Source organism: Branchiostoma floridae, unplaced genomic scaffold, assembly GCF_000003815.2.
Source record: "Branchiostoma floridae strain S238N-H82 unplaced genomic scaffold, Bfl_VNyyK Sc7u5tJ_1338, whole genome shotgun sequence".
NCBI classification, from domain to species: domain Eukaryota; kingdom Metazoa; phylum Chordata; class Leptocardii; order Amphioxiformes; family Branchiostomatidae; genus Branchiostoma; species Branchiostoma floridae.
The window spans coordinates 29,874-54,396 of NW_023365702.1; the positions used below are offsets into that span (position 1 = coordinate 29,874).

At 42.4% G+C, this 24,523-nt stretch overlaps 3 protein-coding genes across 5 annotated transcripts in view; all 3 read right to left on the reverse strand.

The window, feature by feature from the left end:
* Positions 1 to 877: 877 nt before the first annotated feature.
* Positions 878 to 10,582, reverse strand: LOC118407413 (zinc finger protein 271-like). The gene is made up of 3 exons (XM_035807889.1): positions 10,408 to 10,582; positions 7,403 to 8,536; positions 878 to 2,427 (listed from the first exon to the last, which is right to left on the reverse strand). The coding sequence occupies exons 2-3, from the start codon at positions 8,512 to 8,514 to the stop codon at positions 1,563 to 1,565; spliced, it is 1,977 nt and encodes a 658-aa protein (XP_035663782.1). The 5' UTR covers positions 8,515 to 8,536; positions 10,408 to 10,582; the 3' UTR covers positions 878 to 1,562.
* Positions 10,583 to 13,740: 3,158 nt separating this feature from the next.
* On the reverse strand, positions 13,741 to 15,453 carry LOC118407409 (protein krueppel-like; the record flags this gene model as incomplete). The annotated part of the gene is made up of 2 exons (XM_035807884.1): positions 15,356 to 15,453; positions 13,741 to 14,119 (listed from the first exon to the last, which is right to left on the reverse strand). A coding segment is annotated over exon 2 (369 nt), but the record flags the coding sequence as incomplete, so codon positions are not given.
* A 1,687-nt stretch (positions 15,454 to 17,140) lies between these two features.
* LOC118407405 (matrix metalloproteinase-16-like) overlaps positions 17,141 to 24,523 on the reverse strand; it is a 49,093-nt gene continuing 41,710 nt past the window's right edge. The window contains exons 8-10 of one of the 3 annotated variants that reach the window (XM_035807878.1): positions 20,178 to 20,316; positions 18,767 to 18,906; positions 17,141 to 17,602 (exon numbers count right to left, since the gene is read on the reverse strand). In XM_035807878.1, coding sequence (XP_035663771.1) covers positions 17,363 to 17,602; positions 18,767 to 18,906; positions 20,178 to 20,316 — 519 coding nt within the window. In that variant the 3' untranslated portion in view covers positions 17,141 to 17,362. Of the gene's footprint in view, positions 17,603 to 18,240; positions 18,352 to 18,766; positions 18,907 to 20,177; positions 20,317 to 24,523 lie in introns of those variants that run through there. The other 2 variants (XM_035807881.1, XM_035807880.1) reach the window with 2 other exon arrangements.

Sequence of the window (24,523 nt, forward strand, 5' to 3'; positions counted from 1 at the left end):
AGCTGTTTTTTTACGTGGTTTTTGGCCTTTTTTAACGGACTTTCTATTTTGAACTGTTTTCTTCATGCCACGCGGGATCCCCAAAGTTGGTGTGATTCCGTTTCCCGACAAAAACGAATAAAACACATCAAAATACAGCCTAAGCCAAACCTCAGCTTGGTCATTGGTTCAATGAGGTCAACTCTAATAAGTAGAGCCATCCAGTGTATTGTGCAGTGATGCCTTCTAGCGATCTTCAGTGTATCTGCAGCCGGAAATCTGTGATCTGCTCAGCAATTAAAATCAGATATTAAGTATGTATATGGAAAGTAATGCCATATATGGAATCATGTTATTTCATTCTTTTCATGAAGATTTAAACATGCTGGTGACACTGTATTCTTTTGTCTTTGGTAGCGTTTGTATGTATGTATGTTCGTATGTATGAATATCTGTATGTATGTGTGTGTGTGTGTATGTATATGTGTGTGTATGTATGTTTGTATGCATGTGTGTATACATGTTTGTAGTATATAAGTATGTATGTATGTATGTTAGTGTGTATGTACATGCTTGCAAGTAGACGAACAGCACAACTGGAGAAGGCTCGAATGGATTGTATGTTCTGGATATCAAGGGTGTGCCTCAAAGCATCTTGGATACAACAGACGCTCTCTGAAACGTTTGACCGTTTCAAAAATCACATCTAGTTACTTAAGTAACTATTCTTGAACAGTGTATGGTTTTAGATGCATTTTTTTTCATTTTGGAGAGCAAAAAAAAGTGTTTTGTTTTAGCTTGGCTGGTTTCTGTACTTCATACTAAAAAACTCCTATGGCTAGTGCCATACTAAATATATTGACTTCTTCCAATGTTACAAACAAACAAGTGTGCATCAAACAAACAACTTTATTGAACAAATGACTATAATGCAAAATATGTATTAGAACAATAAAACCCAAAATAACACTTCTAAAGTGTGACTTTACTTTCAAGACTAGTTCTGGCCTAGTTGAAGTTGAAAGCAAGTATAACAAATACTAGACAATGCTAACACTAAAGAACGTAGCATTATTATTAAAGAAAGTTGTTAGAAGTGACAAAAACAAGTCTTCTTCACGCAATAACTGCTTTCACCAGTTCTATTGGTACCTCACGTAGATTATATATATAGCTAAGCTACAAGTCTAAAATATAGAACATAATTTCTGCGACTTTAACTGTTATTCCACACTAAATGGACAACTTGGCATGTTACAAAAGGGCATGCGCAATATAAAAAAAAAGTTAATAAAGAACAAAACCTACTCTATTACACCTTACTTACTAATCTAAAATTAGGAACTTTGACAAGTATAAAATATTGACAAGTAAATAAAAGTAATACCTTTCATTAGAAGAGGTGTTACAGTAGAAGGCTGTACATAGAGTTACAATGACAAAACTTGCTATACTACTTAACAACTGAACAAAATGTGACAAAAAATATTACTTTTCTTGACAAATTAACCATGTTTGTTCTCCAGAATTTTCCATGTGAATTTTCCAACATCTATATATAATACTATTGGTCCTGGCCTTCCTTATTGGTGAGTTTGCATGTGCCTTCTAAGACTTCTGAGTTGACTGAACTGCCTGCTGCACTCCTCACACTTATAAGGCTTCTCCCCTGTGTGAGTTTTCATGTGTCTTTTTAGATGACCCGGCTCACTAAACTGCTTGCTGCACTCCTCACACTTGTATGGTTTCTCTCCAGTGTGAGTCCGGATGTGAGCCTTCAGATTACCCAGTGTACTGAACTGCCTGCTGCACTTCTCACACCTGAAAGGTTTCTCCCCTGTATGGGTTCGCATGTGTCTCTTCAGATCACTCAGCTGACTGAACTGCCTGCTGCACTCCTCACATCTGTAGGGTTTCTCCCCAGTGTGAGTCCGCATGTGGTTCTTCAGATTAACCAGATGACTGAACTGCTTCCTACACTCCTCACACATGTAGGGTTTCTCCCCTGTGTGAGTCCGCATGTGTTTCTTCAGACTTCCTAGCTCACTGAACTGCCTGCTGCACTCCTCACACCTGTAAGGTTTCTCCCCTGTGTGAGTTTTAATGTGAGTCTTCAGATGACCCAGTTGACTAAACTGCCTGCTGCACTCCTCACACCTGTACGGTTTCTCCCCTGTGTGACTTCGCAAGTGACTCTTCAGACTACCCATCTCACTGAACTGTTTGCTACACTCCTCACACTTGTAGGGTTTCTCTCCTGTGTGAGTCCGCATGTGAGACTTAAGATTACCCAGCTTACTGAACTGCTTGCTGCACTCCTCACACTTGTAGGGTTTCTCCACTCTGCTCCCAGGTTGCACAGAATCATCCATGTTTGCATTTCTCCTGACGTCATTCAAACTCTGCGCTTTGCTTGCTGAAGCCATCCTCCTAGCTCTACCACAAGGTCTGTAGGGAAAAGATCATACATTAGGCAAGATATTACAACACCAACTTATATATTAGTGTCCAAGCCAAACTTTTTCCAACTCTATGTATAAATCTCCTAACAAAAATTAAGACTGACGAATAGTGAAGCCTCTCTCCAGTCTCCACTATTTTAAGTTACTAAATAGGGGTGGGTACAAAACCGTTCTTTCTTGTTGGACAGGTGCGAAAAAAACAAACCTGAAGAAAATCATTGGACCTGATTTTAGACCGATTAAAAAATGAACTGATTATACCGCCAAGCATTCATGTGTTTGGGGCTTACCATCCCCATTTGTAAGAAAGTAAACATCCCAACAAACATGGCGCACTTATTGATGCCTACGAAGTCAATACAGGTTTGCGCTACAAGAGCGAAGTAGGATACATTTTACCAAGTTGCTACAAACAAACTTAGTCTAACAGGCATTAGCTTTGTAGGCATAATGACAGAATTCTAAAACGCTAGTAAAAATAAACAAATTATTCATTGGTAGTGAAATAGACCATTGTTGTGCCCATTCACAAGTCTTTACAGACTATACTCTGGTCATCTAGGACCTGGAACGTATCTGTGCCTGGATTTTCTGTACCGGTACCCACCACTAATGAAGTCAGTTCAAACGCGCCATAATGAACACCAGATGCTAGAACGGCGGGAAGTTCCGGCCAGGGAGCGGACGGGGGAAGTTGAGGTACACTTCACAAATATAACACTGTATAAAAATACAGGTATGACTTATTTCTACACCAAAAAAACACTGTGAAATTCACTCTGAAAGGGAAATACATAAAAACAGACTTGTATTTCCACTTGCCTTTGTATAAATAACATCAAAATTCTTATCAACGGATCCTCCTAAAACCCCTCACATGCCCCCATTGTTTACGTTTTCCTCTACGTATCAGAAATTATGTTCTGACTTCTCTCACTATTTGGGTGCAAAAAACTGGAACATTTCAAACATACATTTGTATAATTCTTTCCTCTGTCTTCCAGTAGACAAAGATGAGAGTTAGACGACAAACCGGGCCGAGTGGTTTTTAATACACCTTCGTCTCCCCCTCCCCACAGAGAAGTTGCAACGCGTTCTCGAAACGCTTCAGTTTTGGAGCTTTCTGTTAACCTACAGAGCTTCTATTATCAAAATACACGAAGTAGTCTTACCTGTACAAACTTGAACACCAGTAAACTCAAATTTAAGATCCCTCGTAAAGTTCTGGAAATTATATATAAATCGTTTATCCGTCCTCTACTTGAATATGGTGGCGTAGTCTGGCACGGTTGCACTACTTTAGACTCGAATCTCATTGAACGTATACAATACGAATGTTCTTTAATTGTAGCTGGTGCCATCAGGGGGTCCTCATACTCTTCTCTACTTACTGAACTGGGATGGGAAAAACTATCCGACCGCCGACACAATCAGACTCTTATTTTATTCTATAAAATCGTTCATGGCCATACTCAACAATATTAAAATGATTTGATACCACCCTTAGTATCAGACTCTGCTTCCTATGACCTTCGTAATAAAAACGACTTTCTGTCACTAAAATGTACCACAACCCGCTATAAGAAATCGTTCATTCCCTATGCAACGTATCATTGGAACAACCTTACCCTAGCAGATCGTTCCTTACGTCTTCCTCACTTTAAGAAAAAAATGGTCAAATCCGTGCGCCCTGTCTCTGTTCCATACTTCAGCATAGGTCCTCGTTTCACTTGCGCTATTCTCACTCGTTTCCGCCTAGGTACTTATAGTTTAAACTCCAACTTGTACTCTCGCAATCTTGTTACTAGTAGTGCTTGCGCCTGTGGCCATCATTGTGAAAGTATTCATCATTATTTTTTGTACTGCCCCAACTACACCCAATACCGTATCTCCCTCCTCAGCAACTTGCATAAGCTGGTTGGATTTGCTATTAACATGGACAATCTCTCGGATAATGATTTAGTCCATTTAATGATTCGAGGGTCTGCATTTCTATCCAACTCAATTAACACAAAACTTCTACAGCATGTACAATTATTCATAAAAGAAACAAAAAGATTTGAATAAGTGAATCTCTATCCTACCAGCTTGGCCCGGAGTACCTGTCCGAATATCCACCTATACTCAAATGTATTTTCTTATGTTCTATGATTTTGTTATATGGTGTTACTTAACATTACTTTTGTTATATGCTTTGCTTGTCTGTATTTGTTTCAAGGTAGCAGAACACAGTATTAGTGGGCGAACCCCGGGGAGTATGACGCGGGTACATAAAATAGTACGGATAAACTTGTTGAAGGAGAGGTAAAAAGCCTTATTTGAGGGGCAGCCAGATATAACCTGTGCTACGTGGTCACGGAAGGTGTCGACTCTGAGACTGCATGGTTTGGATTGTGAAAGTTTTCTATTTTGTGTATAAATGCGCTCCATTACGCAACTGCCTTTCTAGCGTGAGCCGGCTGCAGTTCTGTGACCTCCGCAGAGGGGCATTTCAAAGAGGGCGTGAGAAGACGATACGCCGACAGTATTTTTTTGTTTTTTAATATATTGTGGCTTGTACCTTCAACTCAAACATATCCGATTTTGGTATTCCAAAAGTGCACCCTACTATATTTTTCATTGCGTCGAAGCTAGTCACCTTGAGGCCCTTAACTATAGAAATCCCCATAGGCCGAAAACTGTGTTCTGCTACCTTCAATGTTCTTTTGTACTCTCAGTTTGTTCCTGATGACGGCACGAAAATAAGCATGTTGAGCTTGAGTGTGTCGCCATCATGTTATGTATTTATCTGTTGCAATAAAAAAATAGAAATAAAAAAACACCAGCAGACTTGCAAAAAACGTCCGTCGGCTCACTAAAACCGCCGATGTTGACCAGATCGATCTTCGAAACGAAGAAAACTTCCAAACCCAAGCCGTTTTACCAGAAAACAGGAAGTTGCGCCTCATGACCCGGAAGTATATCATGATCGTGGGTTAAACATCATCTCCTGGTTATTCAATAGTTGTCGCGATATTGCTCAAACAGGATTTATGTAAGACATGGCATTTCTTTCTTGGAGACTGACACTGGTCATATTTTTGTTACCCCGTGTTGCTCCTTTTGGAGATTTTCAACGTGCTTGAAATTTCAGGCCTCCTTTGGAAACCAGACCTGTACCTGTAATCTCCTAGCAGATCCTACGGTGCCATATATATAATGATAGTTGTTGTTGTTGTATCAAAGATAGTATCAAAGCTTGCCAAGAAGAATAGCCGGCCAAAGGGATTCAAACGGTCACATACATACTCCCAGGCTTCACACCTCTGCTAGCTTTTGATACTGTCTAATGCTACCGTAGGATCTGCTTGGAGATAGAAAAGCGACAGAATGCTGACCAAACCAAGAAGTATTCGCCAAGCAGAGGTTCGGCTCCGGCTATTTTTGACGTGATTTTAGGCGTTTTTAACCGGCTTTCTATTTTGAACTGTTTTCTTCATGTCACGCGGGATCCCCAAGTTGGTGTGATTCCGTTTTCCGACAAAATATGGATAAAACGTATCAAAATACAGCCAAAGTCAAACATCTGCTTGGTCATCGGTTCAATGAGGTCAACTCTAAAAAGTAGAGCCATCCAGTGTATTGTGCAGTGATGCCTTCTAGCGATCTTCAGTGTATCTGCAGCCAGAAATCTGTGATCTGCTCAGCAATTAAAAACAAATATTAGGTATATAAATGGAAAGTAATGCCATATATGGAATCATGTTGTTTATTAATTTTCATAAAGATTTAAATGTATTGACTTATTGAAATAAACATACTGGTGACTCTGTATTCTTTTGTGTTTGGTAGCGTGTGTATGTATGTATGTATGTATGTTCGTATGTATGTTTGAATGTCTGTATGTATGTGTGTGTGTGTGTGTGTGTGTGTGTGTGTGTTCGTGTGTGTATGTATATTTGTATGCATGTGTGTATACATGTTTGTAAGTATATAAGTATGTATGTATGTTAGTGTGTATGTACATGCTTGTAAGTAGACGAACAGCATAACTTGAGAAGGCCTGAATGGATTGTACATGTACTGACATGTACGTACATGTTCTGACATACAACAATTGCTGCCTAAAACGTTTGACCGTTTCAAAAATCACATCTAGTTACTTGAGTAACTATTCTTGAACAGTGTATGGTTTTAGATGCATTTTTTTTCATTTTGGAGAGCAAAAATTGTTTTGTTTTAGCTTAGCTGGTTTCTGTACTTCATACTAATAAAGTCCTGTGGCTAGTGCCATACTAAATCTATTGACTTCTTCCAATGCTACAAACAAGTGTGCATCAAACAAACAACTTTATTGAACAAATGACTATAATGAAAAAAATGTAACAGAACAATAAAACCCAAAATAACACTTCTAAAGTGTGACTTCACTTTCAAGACTAGTTCTGGCCTAGTTGAAGTTGAAAGCAAGTATAACAAATACTAGACAATGCTAACACTAAAGAACGTAGCATTAAAGAAAGTTGTTAGTAGTGACAAAAACAAGTCTTCTTCACGCAATAACTGCTTTCACCAGTTCTAGTGGTACCTCACGTAGATTATATATATGGCTAAGCTACAAGCCTAAAATAGAGAACATAATTTCTGCGACTTTAACTGTTATTCCACACTAAATGGACAACTTGGCATGTTACAAAAGGGCATGCGCAATATAAAAAAAAACTTTAATAAAGAACAAAACCTACTCTATTACATCTTACGTACTAATCTAAGATTAGGAACAAGTAAATAAAAGTAATACCTTTCATTAGAAGAGGTGTTACAGTAGAAGACTGGCTAAACTACTAAACAACTAAACAAAATATGGAAAAAAAATATTACTTAACTTGACAAATTAACCATGTTTGTAGGCAATCTCCAGAATTTTCCATGTGAATTTTCCAACATCTCTATATAATACTATTGGTCCTGGCCTTTCTTATTTATGAGTCTGCATGTGCCTTTTAAGACTTCTGAACTGACTGAACTGCCTGCTGCACTCCTCACACTTATAAGGTTTCTCCCCAGTGTGACTTTTGATATGAGTCTTTAGATTACTCAGCTGACTGAACTGCCTGCTGCACTCCTCACACATATAAGGCTTCTCCCCTGTGTGAGTTTTCATGTGTCTTTTTAGATTACCTAGCACACTGAACTGCTTGCTGCACTCCTCACACTTATAAGGCTTCTCCCCTGTGTGACTCCGCATGTGGGATTTTAGAGCACCAAGCTCACTGAACTGCCTTCTGCACTCCTCACACTTGTAGGGTTTCTCCCCTACGTGAGTCCTCATGTGTCTCTTTAGATCACCCAGCTGACTGAACTGCCTGCTGCACTCCTCACACCTGTAGGGTTTTTCCCCTGTGTGAGTCCGCATATGAGTTTTTAGATCACACAGCTGACTGAACTGCCTACTGCACTCCTCACACCTGTAGGGTTTCTCCCCTGTGTGAGTCCGCATATGTTTCTGCAGACTTCCCAGCCGACTGAACTGCCTGCTGCACTCCTCACACCTGTAAGGTTTCTCCCCTGTGTGAGTCCGCATGTGTCTCTTCAGATCAAAAAGCTGACTGAACTGCCTGCTGCACTCCTCACACCTGTAGGGTTTCTCCCCTGTGTGAGTCCGCATGTGTCCCCTAAGATGACAAAGTTGACTGAACTGTTTGCTACACTCCTCACAACTGTAGGGTTTCTCCCCTGTGTGAGTTTTGATGTGAGTCTTAAGATGACCCAGCCGACTGAACTTCTTGCTGCACTTCTCACACTTGTAGGGTTTCTCCCCCGTGTGAGTCCGCATATGTCCCATTAGATGACCCAGCTGACTGAACTGCCTGCTGCACTCCTCACACTTGTACGGTTTGTCACCTGTGTGAGTCCGCATGTGCCTTTTTAGATTACTCAGCTGACTAAACTGCTTGCTGCATTCCTCACACTTGTAGCACTTCTTGTCTCTGCCGCCCTCCTCACACTTGTAAGTGCCAGGTCGCACAGAATCATCCTCTCTTGCATTTCTCCTGACGTCATCCAAACTCTGCACCTCGCTTGTTGATGCCATCCTCCTAGCTCGATCACAAGGTCTGTAGGGAATGAATTGTTGTTAGGCAACATTAATTTTTTTAGTATTTATACCAACTGGTACATTAGTGTCCTAGCCAAACTTTTTCCAACTCAATGTATACATCCCCTAAGAAAATTAAAGACTGACAAATAGTTAAGGCTCTCTCCACCATTTTAAAAATTTAAGCTACTAAATAGGGGTGTGTACAAAACAATTTTTCTTGTTGGACCGGTGCGAAAAAAAACAGACCTGAAAATAATCATTGGACCTGATTTAAGACTGAAACCAAAATTAACAGATTATACCGGCAAGCATTGATGTGTATGGGGGCTTACCATCCCAATTAGGAAAGTAAACATCCAACATGGCGGCGCTTATTGATGCCTACGAAATCAATATAAAACTTTGCTATCGTGAACCTATAACCTGTATAAACAAGAGTGAAGTATACATTTCATCAAGTTGCTACAAACAAATTTAGTCTGACAGAGGCATTAGCTTTGTTGACAGAATTCTAAAACGCCAGTAGAAATAGGATACTTCATCAAACAAATTCATTTGTTGCGAAATGGACCATTCTTTTTCCCATTCACAAGGTTTTACAGACAACTAGGTCCAGGTTCAGGTCCGGACGAGGACCTAATCATGTAGACCTGAACAGTACTTGTACCTGAATTTTCTGTACCGGTACCCACCCCTGCTAGTAGTACTACTGAACCTCCCCTAGCAGTTAGTTCAAACACGCCATAATGAACACCAGATGCTAGAACGCAAGAAAGTCCCCGCCTGGGGTCGGACGGGGGAAGTTGAGGTACACCTTACAGATGCATTCCTCTACTTATCAAAATGTTCTCTCCCTATTCTAGCTGCAGAAAACTGGAATATTTCATAAAATTATTTCATCTAAGCCATGGTCTATCTTCCATTGGTAACAGACGACAAACCCTGTGGTTCATACCTTTCTTCCCCCAAGTTGCAGTTGGTCCCCCCCCTCCCTATTCCAAAGAGGTTGCAACGCGCGTTCACGAAACGCTTCACTTTCGAGGTTTCTATCAAATCTACAGAGCTTGAAGTATCAAAATACAAGAGTTCGTCTTACCAGCACAAACTTGAACACCAGCAGACTCGCACAAAAGCGTCCGTAGACTCCCTAAAACCGCTAAATGTTGATGAGATCTTCGAGACGAAGAAAATATTTCCAGCCCACTCCGTTTTCCACAAAACAGGAAGTTGCGTCTCATAACCCGGAAGTATACCTCGACCTGACCTGGGTCAACCATCCTCCCTGGTTATCCAATAGTTGTCGCGATAACGATTAATCGGGATTTATATAAAGATTAATGCAGACACGGCCTTTATTTCTCTGAGACTAACACTGGTCATATTTCTATTCTCCTGTGTTGCTCCATTTCGTGATGGTCAAAATTGCGGACCACCTTTGGAAACCAGACCTGTACCTGTAACCGTGTCACTGGAGAAAAACGGCAGACTGCTGACCTAACTAAGAAGGAGTCTCCAAGCAGACGGCTCCAGCTATTTTTGGCGTGATTCTAGGCGTTTTTAAAGGTGTTTTCGTCATACCATGTGGGATCTATTTTGGTGAAAACTGAAACATTTCAAACATAAATTTGTATAATTCTTTCCTCTAAGATACGGTCTATATTCCAGTGAACATAGACGGCAGAAAAGTTGATTTTTTTTTTTTACCTTTGGTAAGTTCTTTGTGATCGCCCACCCCACCCCCGCCGGTCCCCCCTCCCCTGTAATGTGAAGAACGCGTTCACGGAACCACCTTGGTCTAACTTTCGAGCTTTCTGCCAAACCAAGCATATAACGTCCTTGGCCAAACCTACAGAGCTTCTAGTATCAAAATACAAGATGTCGTCTTACCTGAACAAACTTGAACACCAGCAGACTTGAGCAAAACGTCCGTCGACTCCTAAAACCGCTAAATGTTGATGAGATATTCGAAACGATGAAAGACTTTCCAAACCCACGCCGTTTTTCGGGAAAACAGGAAGTTGTCCGCCAAAATTAGTTAGTGACACTGAAGAGATCTGGAAGAAACAGGTCTTTTATACTCTAACTATGAATGAAGACAATTTCAGATGTCCAATAGGAAAGGTTTTAAGACAATTCAGACTGAAGACAATTTGGATTGCAAAGAAAACAAAGCTAAGCCAAAGTCAAGCTGAAGACAATTTGGATTTCAAAGGATAGCAAGGCTAAGACACAGTTTAATGCAAATGAGTCAATTAGCTCCTGTTGTTTTAGTTACAGGAGCTTACAGGGGCGAAATTGTCTTCATGTACTTTTTGTGATCTCAATGAGCATACAATTATAAGGATCTTTCTGTAAAGATTAATGCAGACATGACATTTCTTTCGTGGAGACTGATACTAGTCATATTTCTACGCTCCTGTGTTGCTCCTTTTGGTGATAGTCAACGTGTTTAAAATTGCAGGGTCCTTTTGAAACCAGTACCTGTGCCCCGTATCACTGAATAAAAACGGCCTCCATAGCAGGCACTCAGGGGTCCTTTTTTGGCTCATATTACTATTGCTGGTCATTTCTTTTTGTACTGGGTCAGTAATCAGCGACGGCCGACAATCAGCGACCCAGTACAAAAAGAAATGGCCAGCAAAAGTGTATTATGAGCCATAAAAAGCCCAGAGAGCCTGCTATGGAGGCTTAAACTGCTGACCTAACCAAGAAGTATCCTCAAAGCAGAGGTTTGGTTTCAGATGTTTTTGACTTGATTTTAGGCGTTTTAACCGTTTTTCTATTTTGTATCGTTTTCTTCGTGTCATGCGGGCTCCTCAAAGTTGCTGTGATTCCGTTTCCCGACAAAAACGCCTAAAACACGTCAAAACACAGCCGGAGCCAAACCTCTGTTTGGTCAGAACTGTCGTGTCTTGTGCAGTAATGCCTTCTAGCGATCTTTAGCGTATGTGCACCCGGAAATCTGGTGCTCTGCTCAGCAAATAAAAACAACTCGCGAGTATATGCAAGGATGTAACGTCCTTGGTATATGTAGCTAGAAAGTAGTGCCTTATATGGAATCATTTTGTTTTATTATTTTCATGAAGATTTAAATGTACGACTGACTTCATAAGATAAAAATGCTGGTAACACTATTCTTTTGTGTTTGGTAGCATTTGTACGTATTTCTGTATGTATGTATGTATGTGTGTATGTATGTATCGTGAGCTGATCAGAACATCGAAACGTATGCATAATGTCATTAGTAAGAAAAACTGGTTGTGTAAAAGAATTCTCCTGTATACTATAGCTATGGCTAGTGCCATACTAAATGTATCAACTTCTTGAAATGCTATCTCCAAACAAGTGTGTATTAAACAAACAACTTTATTGAACAAAACAAATGATTATAATAAAACATGAAAGAACAATAAAACCTAAACTAACACTTCTTTCTACCATATGTACTTTGTTGAGAAATTCAGGTCTAAAAAAAACAAGTAAAAAAACTTAGTTTGGATGATGAGGTTAATACGTACTGTTATCAATCCTTTGTTCTTACATCATTTCAAAACTTTTCTGACAGTTACAGACATCAATCTAAAACAGACTTGTATCTACATAAAATGTTTAACAAACACCTGCAACTAACAAACACATGCATCTACCTACATGAAATAAGCAAGTATAACAAATACCTGATAACGTTAACACTAATGTAAATGTAGATTAGTACAAGCAACCATCTTAAGATCACAAGTAATTAGTAGTGATGAAACAAGTCTTCTTCACACAATAACTGCTTTCACCAGTTCTATTGGTATAGCTAAACTACAAAACCTAAAATAGATAATAAGATATGTGTAACATTGAACAGTTGACACTAAATGGCCAACTTGCCATTGTACAAAAGGGCATGTGCAATAACAACAAAAGTTAGATAAGGAACAAAACGTACTAGATGTTAAATCTTCCTAACTAATTTGAGGTTGGGAACTTGAGATAAAAAATCAACAAGTAAATAAAATTAAAACCTTTCTTTACAATATTATTACAACAGTTCATGGAGTTACAATCAGATAGCTGGCTATACAATATCTAAACTACTAGTACTAAACAAAATTGTAAAAAATAAAATTGACAAACATACTATGTGACCAACATCTCTATTTCACACTCCTGACTCCTGATTCTTATTTCTGGGTTTGCATGTGCTGTCTAAGACTACTGAGTTCACAGAACTGTCTGCTGAACAGCTGACACTTTCTCATCTGTTGGAGTTTGTTTCTTCGATGACCCAGCCGACTGAACTGCCTGCTGCATTCCTCACCCCTCAACGGTTTCTCCCATGTCTGTAAGTCTCCATGTTTTTTCTATGACTCAACTAACTAAACCGCCTCTTACACTCCTCACACTTAACTAAGATTTATCCCCAGTGTGAGTACGCATATGTTTCTTCAGATTACCCAGTAGACTGAACTGTTTGCTACACTCCTCACACTTGTAGGGTTTCTCCCCTGTGTGAGTTCGCATGTGTCCTTTAAAATGACCCAGCTGACTGAACTGTCTGCTGCACTCCTCGCACTTGTAGGGTTTCTCTCCTGTGTGAGTTCGCATATGAGTTTTTAGAATATACAGCTGACTGAACTGCTTGCTACACTCCTCACACGTATACGATTTTTCCCCAGTGTGGGTACGCATGTGGGTCTTCAGTTCATCCGACCTGCTAAATTGCTTACTACACTCCTCACACTTGTGAGATTTCTCCCCTGTGTGAGTCAGGATGTGTCTTTTCAGACTTGCCAGCAGACTGAACTGCTTGCTGCACTCCTCACACTTGTAGGGTTTTTCCCCTGTGTGAGTTTGCATGTGTTTCTTCAGATTACCCTGGTCACTGAACTGTTTGCAACACTCCTCACACCTGTAGGGTTTCTCTCCTGTGTGAGCCCGCATGTGTTTCTTTAGTTGACCCAGGAGACTGAACTGTCTGCTACATTCTTCACAGTTATACGGTTTCTCACCTGTGTGAGTTCGCATATGGGTCTTAAGATAATGTTGATGACTAAACTGTTTGCTACACTCCTCACACCTGTAAGGTTTCTCACCTGTGTGAGTACGCATGTGTCCCTTTAGATGACCCAGCTGACTGAACTGCTTGTTACACTCCTCACACTTGTAGGGTTTCTCCCCTGTGTGAGTCCGCATATGTTTCTTTAGATCACCAAGGTCACTGAACTGCCTGCTGCACTCCTCACACCTGTAGGGTTTCTCCCCTGTGTGAGTCCGCATGTGTCTCTTCAGATGACCCAGCTCTCTGAACTGCCTGCTGCACTCCTCACACCTGTACGGTTTCTCCCCTGTGTGAGTTCGCATGTGACTCTTCAGATGGCCAGGCTCACTGAACTGCCTGCTGCACTCCTCACACCGGTACGGTTTCTCCCCTGTGTGAGTTCGCTTGTGTTTCTTTAGATGATCGAGCCTACTAAACTGCTTGCTGCACTCCTCACACTTGTAGCACTTCTTCCTTCTGCTAGTGCTCGGTTGCACAGAATCATCCTTTTTTGCACTTCTGTTGTCATCCAAACTTTGCATGTTGCTTGTTGATGCCATCCTTGTAGATCTAGTGTAGGCAAAAGATGAATTGTCATTAGACAAGAGACCACAGATTTGTAAGTACATGTACTACTACTAGTAAGGCCTCCTTCGGTCAATACTGACTACCGGTATAATCCTAATTGATATCAGCCCTACAGTGTCAGCTGTGGCTAAATATTCATATAAGAGAATGACTCTCTCTGCCACATAGGGCACATCTGTAAGCTGACTCAAGTCTTTTGAGATCTTTTCGCAGGATCCGTTTGTAAGTATACCAACGTGTACATTAGTGTGCCAGCCAAACTGTTTCCAGGGCCTACAAATTCCAATTCTTTGGCTCTGGGGCCAACATTCCCCCAGGGCCCAAGGATATTCTACAAACCCCCACCCCCCTCCCCCCGAGGTAGACCCTGATATCTCTGAAGGTAAGGCCATCTTGATTTGCCTTCATCATGAAATATACACTGTGGTCGAAATTGTTGGTATGTTTACATTGTGGGGCCCAGTATTACCCAGAATGCGGATACTCCATCAAACTGATTCATTTGGAGCTAAATGGACGATTGTTTTGCCCATTCACAAGTTTTCACAGACAACTAGGTCCCAGTTTGGCTTGGTCCAGACCTGTACCTCTGGACCTGGACTGTGTCTGTACGAGTGCCCACCCCTACCAGTAGTACTACTGAACCTCCCCGTAGAATTAGTTCAAACACGCCATAATGTACACCAGATGCTGAAGTTCCGGCCTGGGGGCGGAAAGGGGGAGTTGAGGTATATCTACAGATATAAACCGCGCCCTACATACAAGATTACAACTACGACATATTTCTACAGCAATGAACACTGTAAAATTGATTCTGAAAAAGAAATACATCAAACCAGACTTCAATTTACACATGCCATTGAATAAATAACCTCAGAATTCCTATCAAAAGATCCTCCGTAAACCCCTCACAGGCCCCCGCTGTTTACGTTTTTCTGCATTCCTCTACTTATCAGAATCATTTCTCCATTTTTTAGGTGCAGAAAACTGGAACATTTCAAACATACATTTGTATAATTCTTTCCTCTTAGCTATGGTCTATCTTCCATTGGAAACAGACGACAAACCCTGTGGTTCATACCTTTGTTCCCCCAAGTTGGTTCCCCCCTCCCTATTAATCCAATGAGGTTGCAACGCGCGTTCACGACACCCTTCACTTTCGAGCTTTCTGTCAAGCCTACAGAGCTTCTAGTATCAAAATACAAGATATCGTCTTACCTGAACAAACTTGAACACCGGCAGACTTGCACGACAACGTCAGTCGGATCGCTAAAACCGCTAAATGTTGATGAACTCTTCGAGACGAAGAAAAACTTCCAAACCAGGGTTGTAGCCAGCACCCGTCCTTCAGTCCTTTGAAGGAATTTTGCAGCTGGGGACAGAAAATATATTTGCCCATTCTGTCCTCTGTAATGGACAAAAATCTATATGTAAAGTCAGTAAAGATATAAAAATTGTCTTCTTGTGTAATTTTTCACCAAAACAGATGAACAGCTTAGTCTACCAGCAAAATCCACACCTCAAAACGCAGGAAATTGGGCTTCAGAGGGTCTAGATTTCAAAATTTTTCAGGTTAGTATGCCCCCGGATCCCCTTAGGAACGTTATGCCTTCAGCTCAACTCTCTTTCTTTCGTATTTAAAATCGAGGGGACGGAAAATGATTTCAGGCTGGCTACAACCCTGTTCCAAACCCACGCCGTTTTTCCAGTTAACAGGAAGTTCCGTCTCATGACCCGGAAGTATACCATGGTCTTGGTCAACTATCATGTCCTGGTTATTCAAATGTTGTCGCGATCACGCTCAATGGGATTTTTGTTTATAAATGGTACTTTTGTCCAGATTTAACATGTTGATATATTGTTAATATACAGATTCGTTCATTACGGTAATTTATTGTTATACACATGATTGTTCATATATATATGTAGTTATAGTAGACCTTGCGAAAGTCGCTGTACTTGTGCCAATAACGATCTTTTTGTGAAAATGAAAGTAGACATGGCATTTCTTTCTTGGAGCCTGACACTGGTCATATCTTTATTCTCATGTGTTGCTCCTTTTGGTGATGATCCAGGTGCTTAAAATTGCGGCCTCCTTTGGAGACCAGACCTGTATCTGCACTGGCAGGTTGAAAATTTCGGATGTTGTGATTTAGATGAACTAGGAAGCAATTTGTCCGGTCAGCGGCCGATTCCACGGGCCGACGGGGGTGCCGGAGAGACGTCCCCTATGCCCGGTAAACATACCATTTTCGAAGAAGCATCCCCTTATAAAGGGAAGGACATCCCCATTTCAAGAGAAGTATCCCCTTGAAAGTCGATTGGTGTCCCCTTGTCTATAGGAGTGTGCACATTTGCGAGAGACATCCCCATTCGATTGGTCGGGGTGAAATTGCAGGCCTCCTTTGGAAACCAGACCTGTATCTGTGTCACTGAAGCAAAACGGCAGATTGCTGGCCTAACCAGGAAGGATTCTCCAAGAGAGGTTCGGCTCCAGCTGTTTTGACGTGGTTTGCCTTTCAGTACAGTTTCCACCTCGCTGTTGTACGCAAAACAATAACTACAATATTTTCAAGTCCTGTGGCGCACTACTATTGTTATGTCATTGAAGAAAAACCACAGACTGCTGACCTAACCAAGAAGGAATCTCCAAGCAGAGGTTCGGCTCCAGCTATTTTGACGTGATTTTAGGCCTAGGACTTTCTATTTTGTATTGTTCTACAAGCCATGCTGGATCCACAAAGTTAGTTTAATTCCTGGTCAGATCCTAATAAAACAAATAAACAAAAATATTTCTGTGTACATTTTAAGTACTAACAATCAAGGGACAGTCAAGAAGTGTCAAAATATCTGAATTGATGCATGTGTGTTTGTAATATTTGATTAAACTGACTTTTAGTGAATATTTGATGTTGTGATCTTCTCAAGACTTTTGTATCAAGCTCCATTTATCGTTATAACGTTAGATATAGATTCAGAGTCAGTGTAGCAGCACCCAATTTCTTTTAACCAAACGTTTTATTTGCAAAATTCAACAAGTAAAGAACTATCATACACCTGAAAACTGTTATCCATCGTTGTAAAAAGAAAATTTATGCACTTGAATGAGAAAGAAACCACATTTTGACACAATGAAAAATACATCAGAAGTTTAAAAAGTGAATACTAAAACCTCTATTTATGTTACACGATGGGACAACCATGAAAGCTTAATGAGAAGTCTACTCAAAAGAGCAGGAGTTTCGCTACTAACACTGACAGAAGTGACGGTAACACTACGGTAGGCACCACGTTGACCCCGCTGTTGACGCCCTGCAGGTCACATGGCGGGAGTTTGGGCGTGGTCGGTTTGGGCGTGGTCGGCTCCATCTCCATCATACACCCGAACCAGTACTGCGCGGTGGACTTCGGGTAACCGGGGTCCACACTGAAGGTCGTGTCGTTGAAACGCCAATACTGGCTGCCCTGTAGTACGGAAAATATCCAATGTTATATGATAACGTTCACACCAGTACTGGCTGCCCTGTAGTACGGAAAATATCCAATGTTATATGATAACGCCAGTACTGGCTGCCCTGTATGTTCGGAAAATATCCAATGTTATATGATAACGTTCACACCAGTACTGGCTGCCCTGTAGTACGGAAAATATCCAATGTTATATGATAACGCCAGTACTGGCTGCCCTGTAGTTCGGAAAATATCCAATGTTAGATGATAACGCCAGTACTGGCAGCCCTGTAGTTCGGAAAATATCCAATGTTAGATGATAACGCCAGTACTGGCAGCCCTGTAGTATGGAAAATATCCAATGTTATATGATAACGCCAGTACTGGCTGCCCTGTAGTTCGGAAAATATCCAATGTTATATGATAACGTTCACACCAGTACTGGCAGCCCTGTAGTACGGAAATATCCAATGTTATATGATAACGCCAGCAATGGCTGCCCTGTAGTACGGAAAATATCCAATATTATATGATAACGCCAGTAATGGCTGCCCTGTAGTATGGAAAATATCCAATGTTATATGATAACGCAATGTACTGGCTGCCCTGTAGTACGAAAAATATCCCATGTTATATGATAACGCAATGTACTGGCTGCCCTGTAGTACGGAAAATATCCAATGTTATATGATAACGCAATGTACTGGCTGCCCTGTAGTACGGAAAATATCCAATGTTATATGATAACGCCAGTACTGGCTGCCCTGTAGCACGGAAAATATCCAATGTTATATGATAACGCCAGTACTGACTGCCCTGTAGTACGGAATATATCCAATGTTATATGAATGAATGACTTTATTGCTCAACAATTGCACAGGGTACAATGTATGGCAATCAATAACAACTAATAGCTATACATTTAGGATATTTAACATTCGGTGATCAAGACAATATTGGGAAGACCTCTATACTAACGTTTTTTAGGGTGGCGGTGTTATGGCACCTGGTGGAATTATGATAGTCGATGTTACATGTGCAAGTTAAGTTAGTTTTTTTTTTTTTTTTTTACACAGTACCAACATTAGGTCACTGTCGATTCTCACGGAAGAACAATACAAAATGTGGTATTCTTTAACTTGATACTCTGGCCTTAAAAAAACAGAACGGTTGTCTAACCTTGAAGAAGTATGTCCTCCCGTTGAGCCACTGCATTACCGTGTCCACGCCATCCGCGGGCACACCGTTCCACACCGACAGGTCACGTGGGTAGCCCCTGTCCACCCCCGTCCCGGCCCTGTACCGGTAGTATTGGTCATCTGCGCAAAGAGGAAATAAATGTTTGAATTGTCTTGTAAATTCACCTTAGCAACCCTGAGCATCTCCACACGTTTTTCATAAGAAGTAGAAAAGACAAGCTTCAAGCATTAACATCGACCATCATAATTCCACCAGGTGTCATAATACCGCCACCTCAAAAACGTTAGTATAGAGGTCTTTCCAAGATTGTCTTGAACACCGAATGTTAAATATCCTAAATGTAATACAATTCAGATATTTACGTGTTAAAGACAATCTTGAGAAGGCCTCTATAACAACGTTTTTGAGGTGGCGGTATAATGGGCCTGGTGTAATTATGCGAATGTATGTTAACCGTTTTTTAACTGTTGCAAACTAGTTATTCATATTTTGACAAAATGATGAAGGCTTATGCAATGGGACTTTGTTATTGTCAGTCCTGTGGAAGACAACGGGACATTCGATTCATGATTCTGTGGATGAGAGGTTCTATACAGATGGCATTTGCCACCATGTAATTCTCAAAGTTCCTTCCCGCGCCTGATGGCGCATAGGGCGGTGCCCATCTCCGTTTCATTAGCCCATGGCCACACAACTTTGTGCAATCACTACAGCAGGGGGCTAGTCCACTGGTACTGGCGTGTGTTCAACTTCCATACTCTTTCCCGAATGCTGAGTGCTAAGCAGAGAAAACAGCATGTACCATTTTTTAAGTCTTTTAAGACTCGGCCGGGGATCGAACTCACGACCTACCGAATGCAAGGCGAACACTCTACCCACTTGGCCATTGCACCGGTCAAAAATGTAAACTCTATAGCTCTCATTAAAGAATGCTCACCTGCCGTTTCCAGACCAGATGTAGGCGGTGTCGACGTCGCTAGGAACGCCTTTATTCGTGGGTTAACCTATATCCGATGTTTATAGAAAAAAGGTATTTCGTGATAGCAAGTCGACATACGGTGGTTTCAAACCGTATATTGAATATCTTGCAATTTGAAACCACCATTGCATCAGTTGACTTGATATCACTAATCAAATTTTTTTTTAACAACGGATATAGGTTACCCCACGAATAAAGGTGAACTAGCGTTAAACTCTAGCTATCATTAAAGATGAGGGACGGCCCTAGCCGAAGCTAGGTACTCATTTTCACCTGAGTAAAGTGAGGAAAGCCGTGTAAAGTGCCTTTCCCAAGGGCACAGGATCGGTGACACGGCAGCTGGATTCGAACCCGCAACCTCTCGGTCACGGGCCGAACGCGGTCCCACTAGCTCTCATTAAAGATGCTCACCTTTGGTAAAGTAGAGCCTGCCGTTTCCAGACCAGATGTAGGCGCTGTCGATGTCGCTAGGAACGCCTCCCCACTGGCTCATGGGGCGGGGGTAGCCGGTGTCCAGCTGGGTGTTGGTGTAACGCCAGTACTGGTCACCCTGGAGAAGTGCATTGGAATCAGTCAGTTGGTAACCTGGAATCCAGTCTGCCGTGGATTGGCCAGGCTACCTTCGGGACAGGAAGGTCTTTCCACCGCCGGGATAATCTTTCACACCCGGTAGGAGTTTTGCACGGTGGGAGTTAAATTTGCCATCCACGGGCCTATTAATTAACTCCCACTGGGCAAAGTCCTACCGGGAAAATGCTACCGGGTGTGAATGATGACACCAGCGGATCAGAGCTGCACTGGCCCCGTAGAGAGCCTACACTAACTACGGTAGGCCGTGCCACAACTAGACTGGATTCCAGGTTAGTCAGTTGGTTGAAAAGACTAAAACTCAAATAATGTTATGATTTGAAAGTCATGCACTGATATCGACGGAGATGGACATGTACAAACACAAACAGCCCTTTTCTTTTCATCTTACTTGCTCAAAAAGAATCACATGTATTCACCTTATAGAAGTAGAGTTTCTTGTTGGCTCTGTAGTACATGGCGGCATCCAGGTCCCCGGGAAGCTCGCCCCACACGTCAGAAATAAGCTTAGGATAGCCGGCAACCATCCCGGTGGAGCTCAGCTCCCAGAAGTATAGTATGGTTTATTTCTTCTTCAACACTTTACACGGTACAGAATGGCAGGGCCATGGCCCTGAATTGCACTGTCGTGTTACATTTATTAAAATCGAAGACATTTATCAAAAACGATGTTCGTACATCAGCGAATATTGCACGTTAGCGAATATTGCACATAGTATTTACATATATTGCACACAGTTGCTTAACAGTTGCTTGACAGTGACAAATTTGGCTAAAAATACAACAAATTTGATTTCGAAGGTGATGGGTAGCTAGTCAAAGATCGCTTATAAAACAGATTGTCACATCTAGAGCGCAGATTCAGGTATTTACATGTTCAGCATGCGCACCATGTAGGGTATAGCACTCGATCTGTATCTTTCCGTTCTACAATGAACAGTGTCGAGTTTGTGTGATGAACGAGTCATCCTGCCACTGATATCCACACGTGAGAGTGGTAGTAGGTGTCTGTACAGCTTCGACTGTTCAAGTGATTTCGCGAAGTTAACAGTTAATTGTTCACGACGTGACTTGAGTGTAGGTAGGCCCAGCCGAATACATGCTTTGGAGTAGGATGTGTAGTTGGTGCCCAAGATGATTCGAAGTGCTCGGCGTTGGACGTTCTCGATTTTGTTGCTGAGAGTTGCGGGTAGTCCGGAGTGCCAAACGGGCGACGCATACTCCAGAATCGGGCGGATATAACAGGTGTAAACCGTAACTAGATCATCAGCAGGAACGCGGAAGTGCTTCAGTTTGATGAGTAAGTACAGACGTTGGCATGACTTCGTGCACATGGAGTCCACGTGCGTATTCCATTTCAAGTCTTCTTGGAGGTGAAGACCCAAAATCTTCATGACTTTCACATGTTGAAGTTCAATGTTACTTATCATGAGTGGTGGTGGCACGAACGATGTCTTACTAAACTGGATGTGAAGGACGTTGCATTTGCGAGGGTGTAACACCATGTCGCTTTCACGGGACCAGTTCTCCAGATCCGAAAGGTCTTCTTGGAGCTTTGTTGACACTACAGTCGGATTTCTGACTTCTAGGAAGTTGAGGTCGTCAACAAACTTCCACCGCCTAGATGCAGCTAGGGTTGCGGCGCTGTTGATGTAGACTATAAATATCAATGGTCCGAGGAGAGTACCTTGAGGTAGGCCACAGGTAACGGTGATGTTCTCGGAAAGCGCACCGTGGTACCGAACTGCCTGTTGTCTGTTTCTGAGAAAGTCGACTATCCAGCATGTAAGCGAGGGTCTCAAGCCTAGGTCGATCAGACGTTGGATGGCAACGTTGTGGTTCACGCGATCAAACGCTTTACTAAAATCTGTTGATACTAAGGAGCACAGTATACCTGTCTTGTCAGTAGCCTTGAAGATCTCGTTGGTAAGGTCCAAAAGACAGTGTGTTGTTGACCTGCCTTTTAAACACCCAAATTGCTTCGGGTCGAGTTGGGGAAGGATATCAGATAGAGCCCACTGTGCAATGAAACTCTCAGCGACTTTGCTCAACAAAGATGTCAAGGAAATAGGACGGAGTTCACCGATGGTCGGAGGCTTGGTCTTTGGGATGGGGACGACAACAGCTGATTTCCACTCTTCCGGTACCATGCCTTGGCTGAGCGATGTGTTAAGAATGTCTGAGAATGGGCGGCTCAGTTCATATGCAAATTCCTTAATGATTTTACCTGAGATCAGATCAGGTCCGGCTGCTTTTCGAGTTTTGACACTCTGTAGCTTCCGATAAACCTCCCAAGGTTGCACAACCGGCGGCGGGAGTGATGGCAGGTAGGAAGGAAGCGTTGATGGATCTAGTGGTGGCAGAGAGGTAGTCACAGAGGATAACGAGCTGTTAATTGTATTTGCTATCCCCACAGTGTCACTGGGCGCTACGTCACTGACGTGGATGACAGGTTCCGCTCTTCTTGAGTTAGCCATGGTTTTGATTTGTTGGTGCCAACGAGCAGGGTCTTCTTTCTTAAGGTCTTTAATCTTCTTGTTGAAGTATGTTGCTTTGGCGGTCGAGATCACACGCTGGACTTTGTTTCTAAGATGTTTCCAAGACTTAACGTCATCATTAGCAAAGGCCTGTTGACGTTGGTGAATCAGGGTTTTGATAGCAGGTGTGATCCAAGGTTTGTCCTGGTGGTGAAGGCGAATATGTTTTAATGGAAAGAAGTGATTTAGTTGGGCTTGAAGGGTGGTGTATAATGCCCGAGACTTGTCCACTGCAGTGCGGGCGGAGAACACTTCGATCCAATCGTGGGAAGTAATCCATTGCCCAAAACAGCGAAGATCGGAATCCCGTAAGGGTCGACATGAGCGTTTGGTCGTCTTGTTGACTGGCACACACGTTGGTTTGGGTTGTAATGTAACAACGCTATGATCGCTTGAAGCGAGGGGGTCGGAACACAGAGGGGGTGAGTAGTGAGGCTTAAGGTTGGTGATAAGAAAGTCGAGGGTGGCTTGGCCACGAGTGGGACGATTTACAAGCTGTCGTAAATTGTGGGTGGAGCACAGTTTACTGACGTCCACGTGGTTGAAGTCACCACCAATGATAACTCCCACGTCAGGGTGGATCACACGGAGGGAGTCTACAGCATCCACCAGGTGCTCGATTAGTAGGTCGCTATGTGCACAGTTTGGAGGTGAGTACGCTGCACATACCGCCAGGCACGAGACACTACGCGGTAGTCGGTGGGGTCGGATTTTAACCCAGATACATTCAAGCTCATTGGGGACCTGCATGTCAAGGGCACTAGCTGGGAGGTCGTCTCTGACGTAGATTGCCACTCCGCCACCCTGGCGTCCTTCCCTAGGCTGGGAAAAAGTTGAGTAGCCCTGAATATCTGTCATCTCGGCCGGGGATGTTGTTTTGAACCAAGTCTCGGTTACCAGAGCTATTCCAGTTTCTGAAGAAGACAGCCGAAGTTCAAACTCGTCAAGTTTGTTGCATAGGGACCGCGCATTGCACAGAAGCAAGGGAGGTAAGGGGTGGGTTTTACTCTTGGTTGGTGTAGGTTGATGGTCGGTTTGTTTAGCATCCACACCAGACAGGGGAATCCGCGTCAAGATACGGGCGGTGCGTGGTTGACATGGAAACGTGGGTGCGTCGTTGTTTGTAAACACGGTGTGATGGAATTCAATGAAGGCTTCACCTGGTAATTTGCGTACGAGTTGGTTCGATGGGAGCACATCAACTTCCTCAGATGTACACAGGGAGTTGCCAACTGATTTGCATGTGTATGCATCACCAAGAGACGGGTTAAATATGGACGACTGGCATCTAGTAATCAAGGGTCTGTTACCGATAATGGTGGGAATCTTGCGTGCGTGTCGTTTCCCTGCTTTAGATCCTCTTGCTCTGCTCCTGTATCTCCAGACCCCCAAACGCAGTAGATGGTCCTTTAGATCAGGGCAGGGCGGCAGGTAGTTCCCTGTCGGCAAGAAGTTTGTTTGTTTATTGATTCGCACAACAAAGTGAGATCGTCATGTCACAACTTCTTTTTATTGCTTCTGTACGTAAAGTTGTCTCACAACCTGGAACCTGTGAAATCAGCGACAACATCTCACCGCTGTACCTTCCTCCCGGCTACAACAAAACTCTGGGACTCACTGCCTCAGCACATA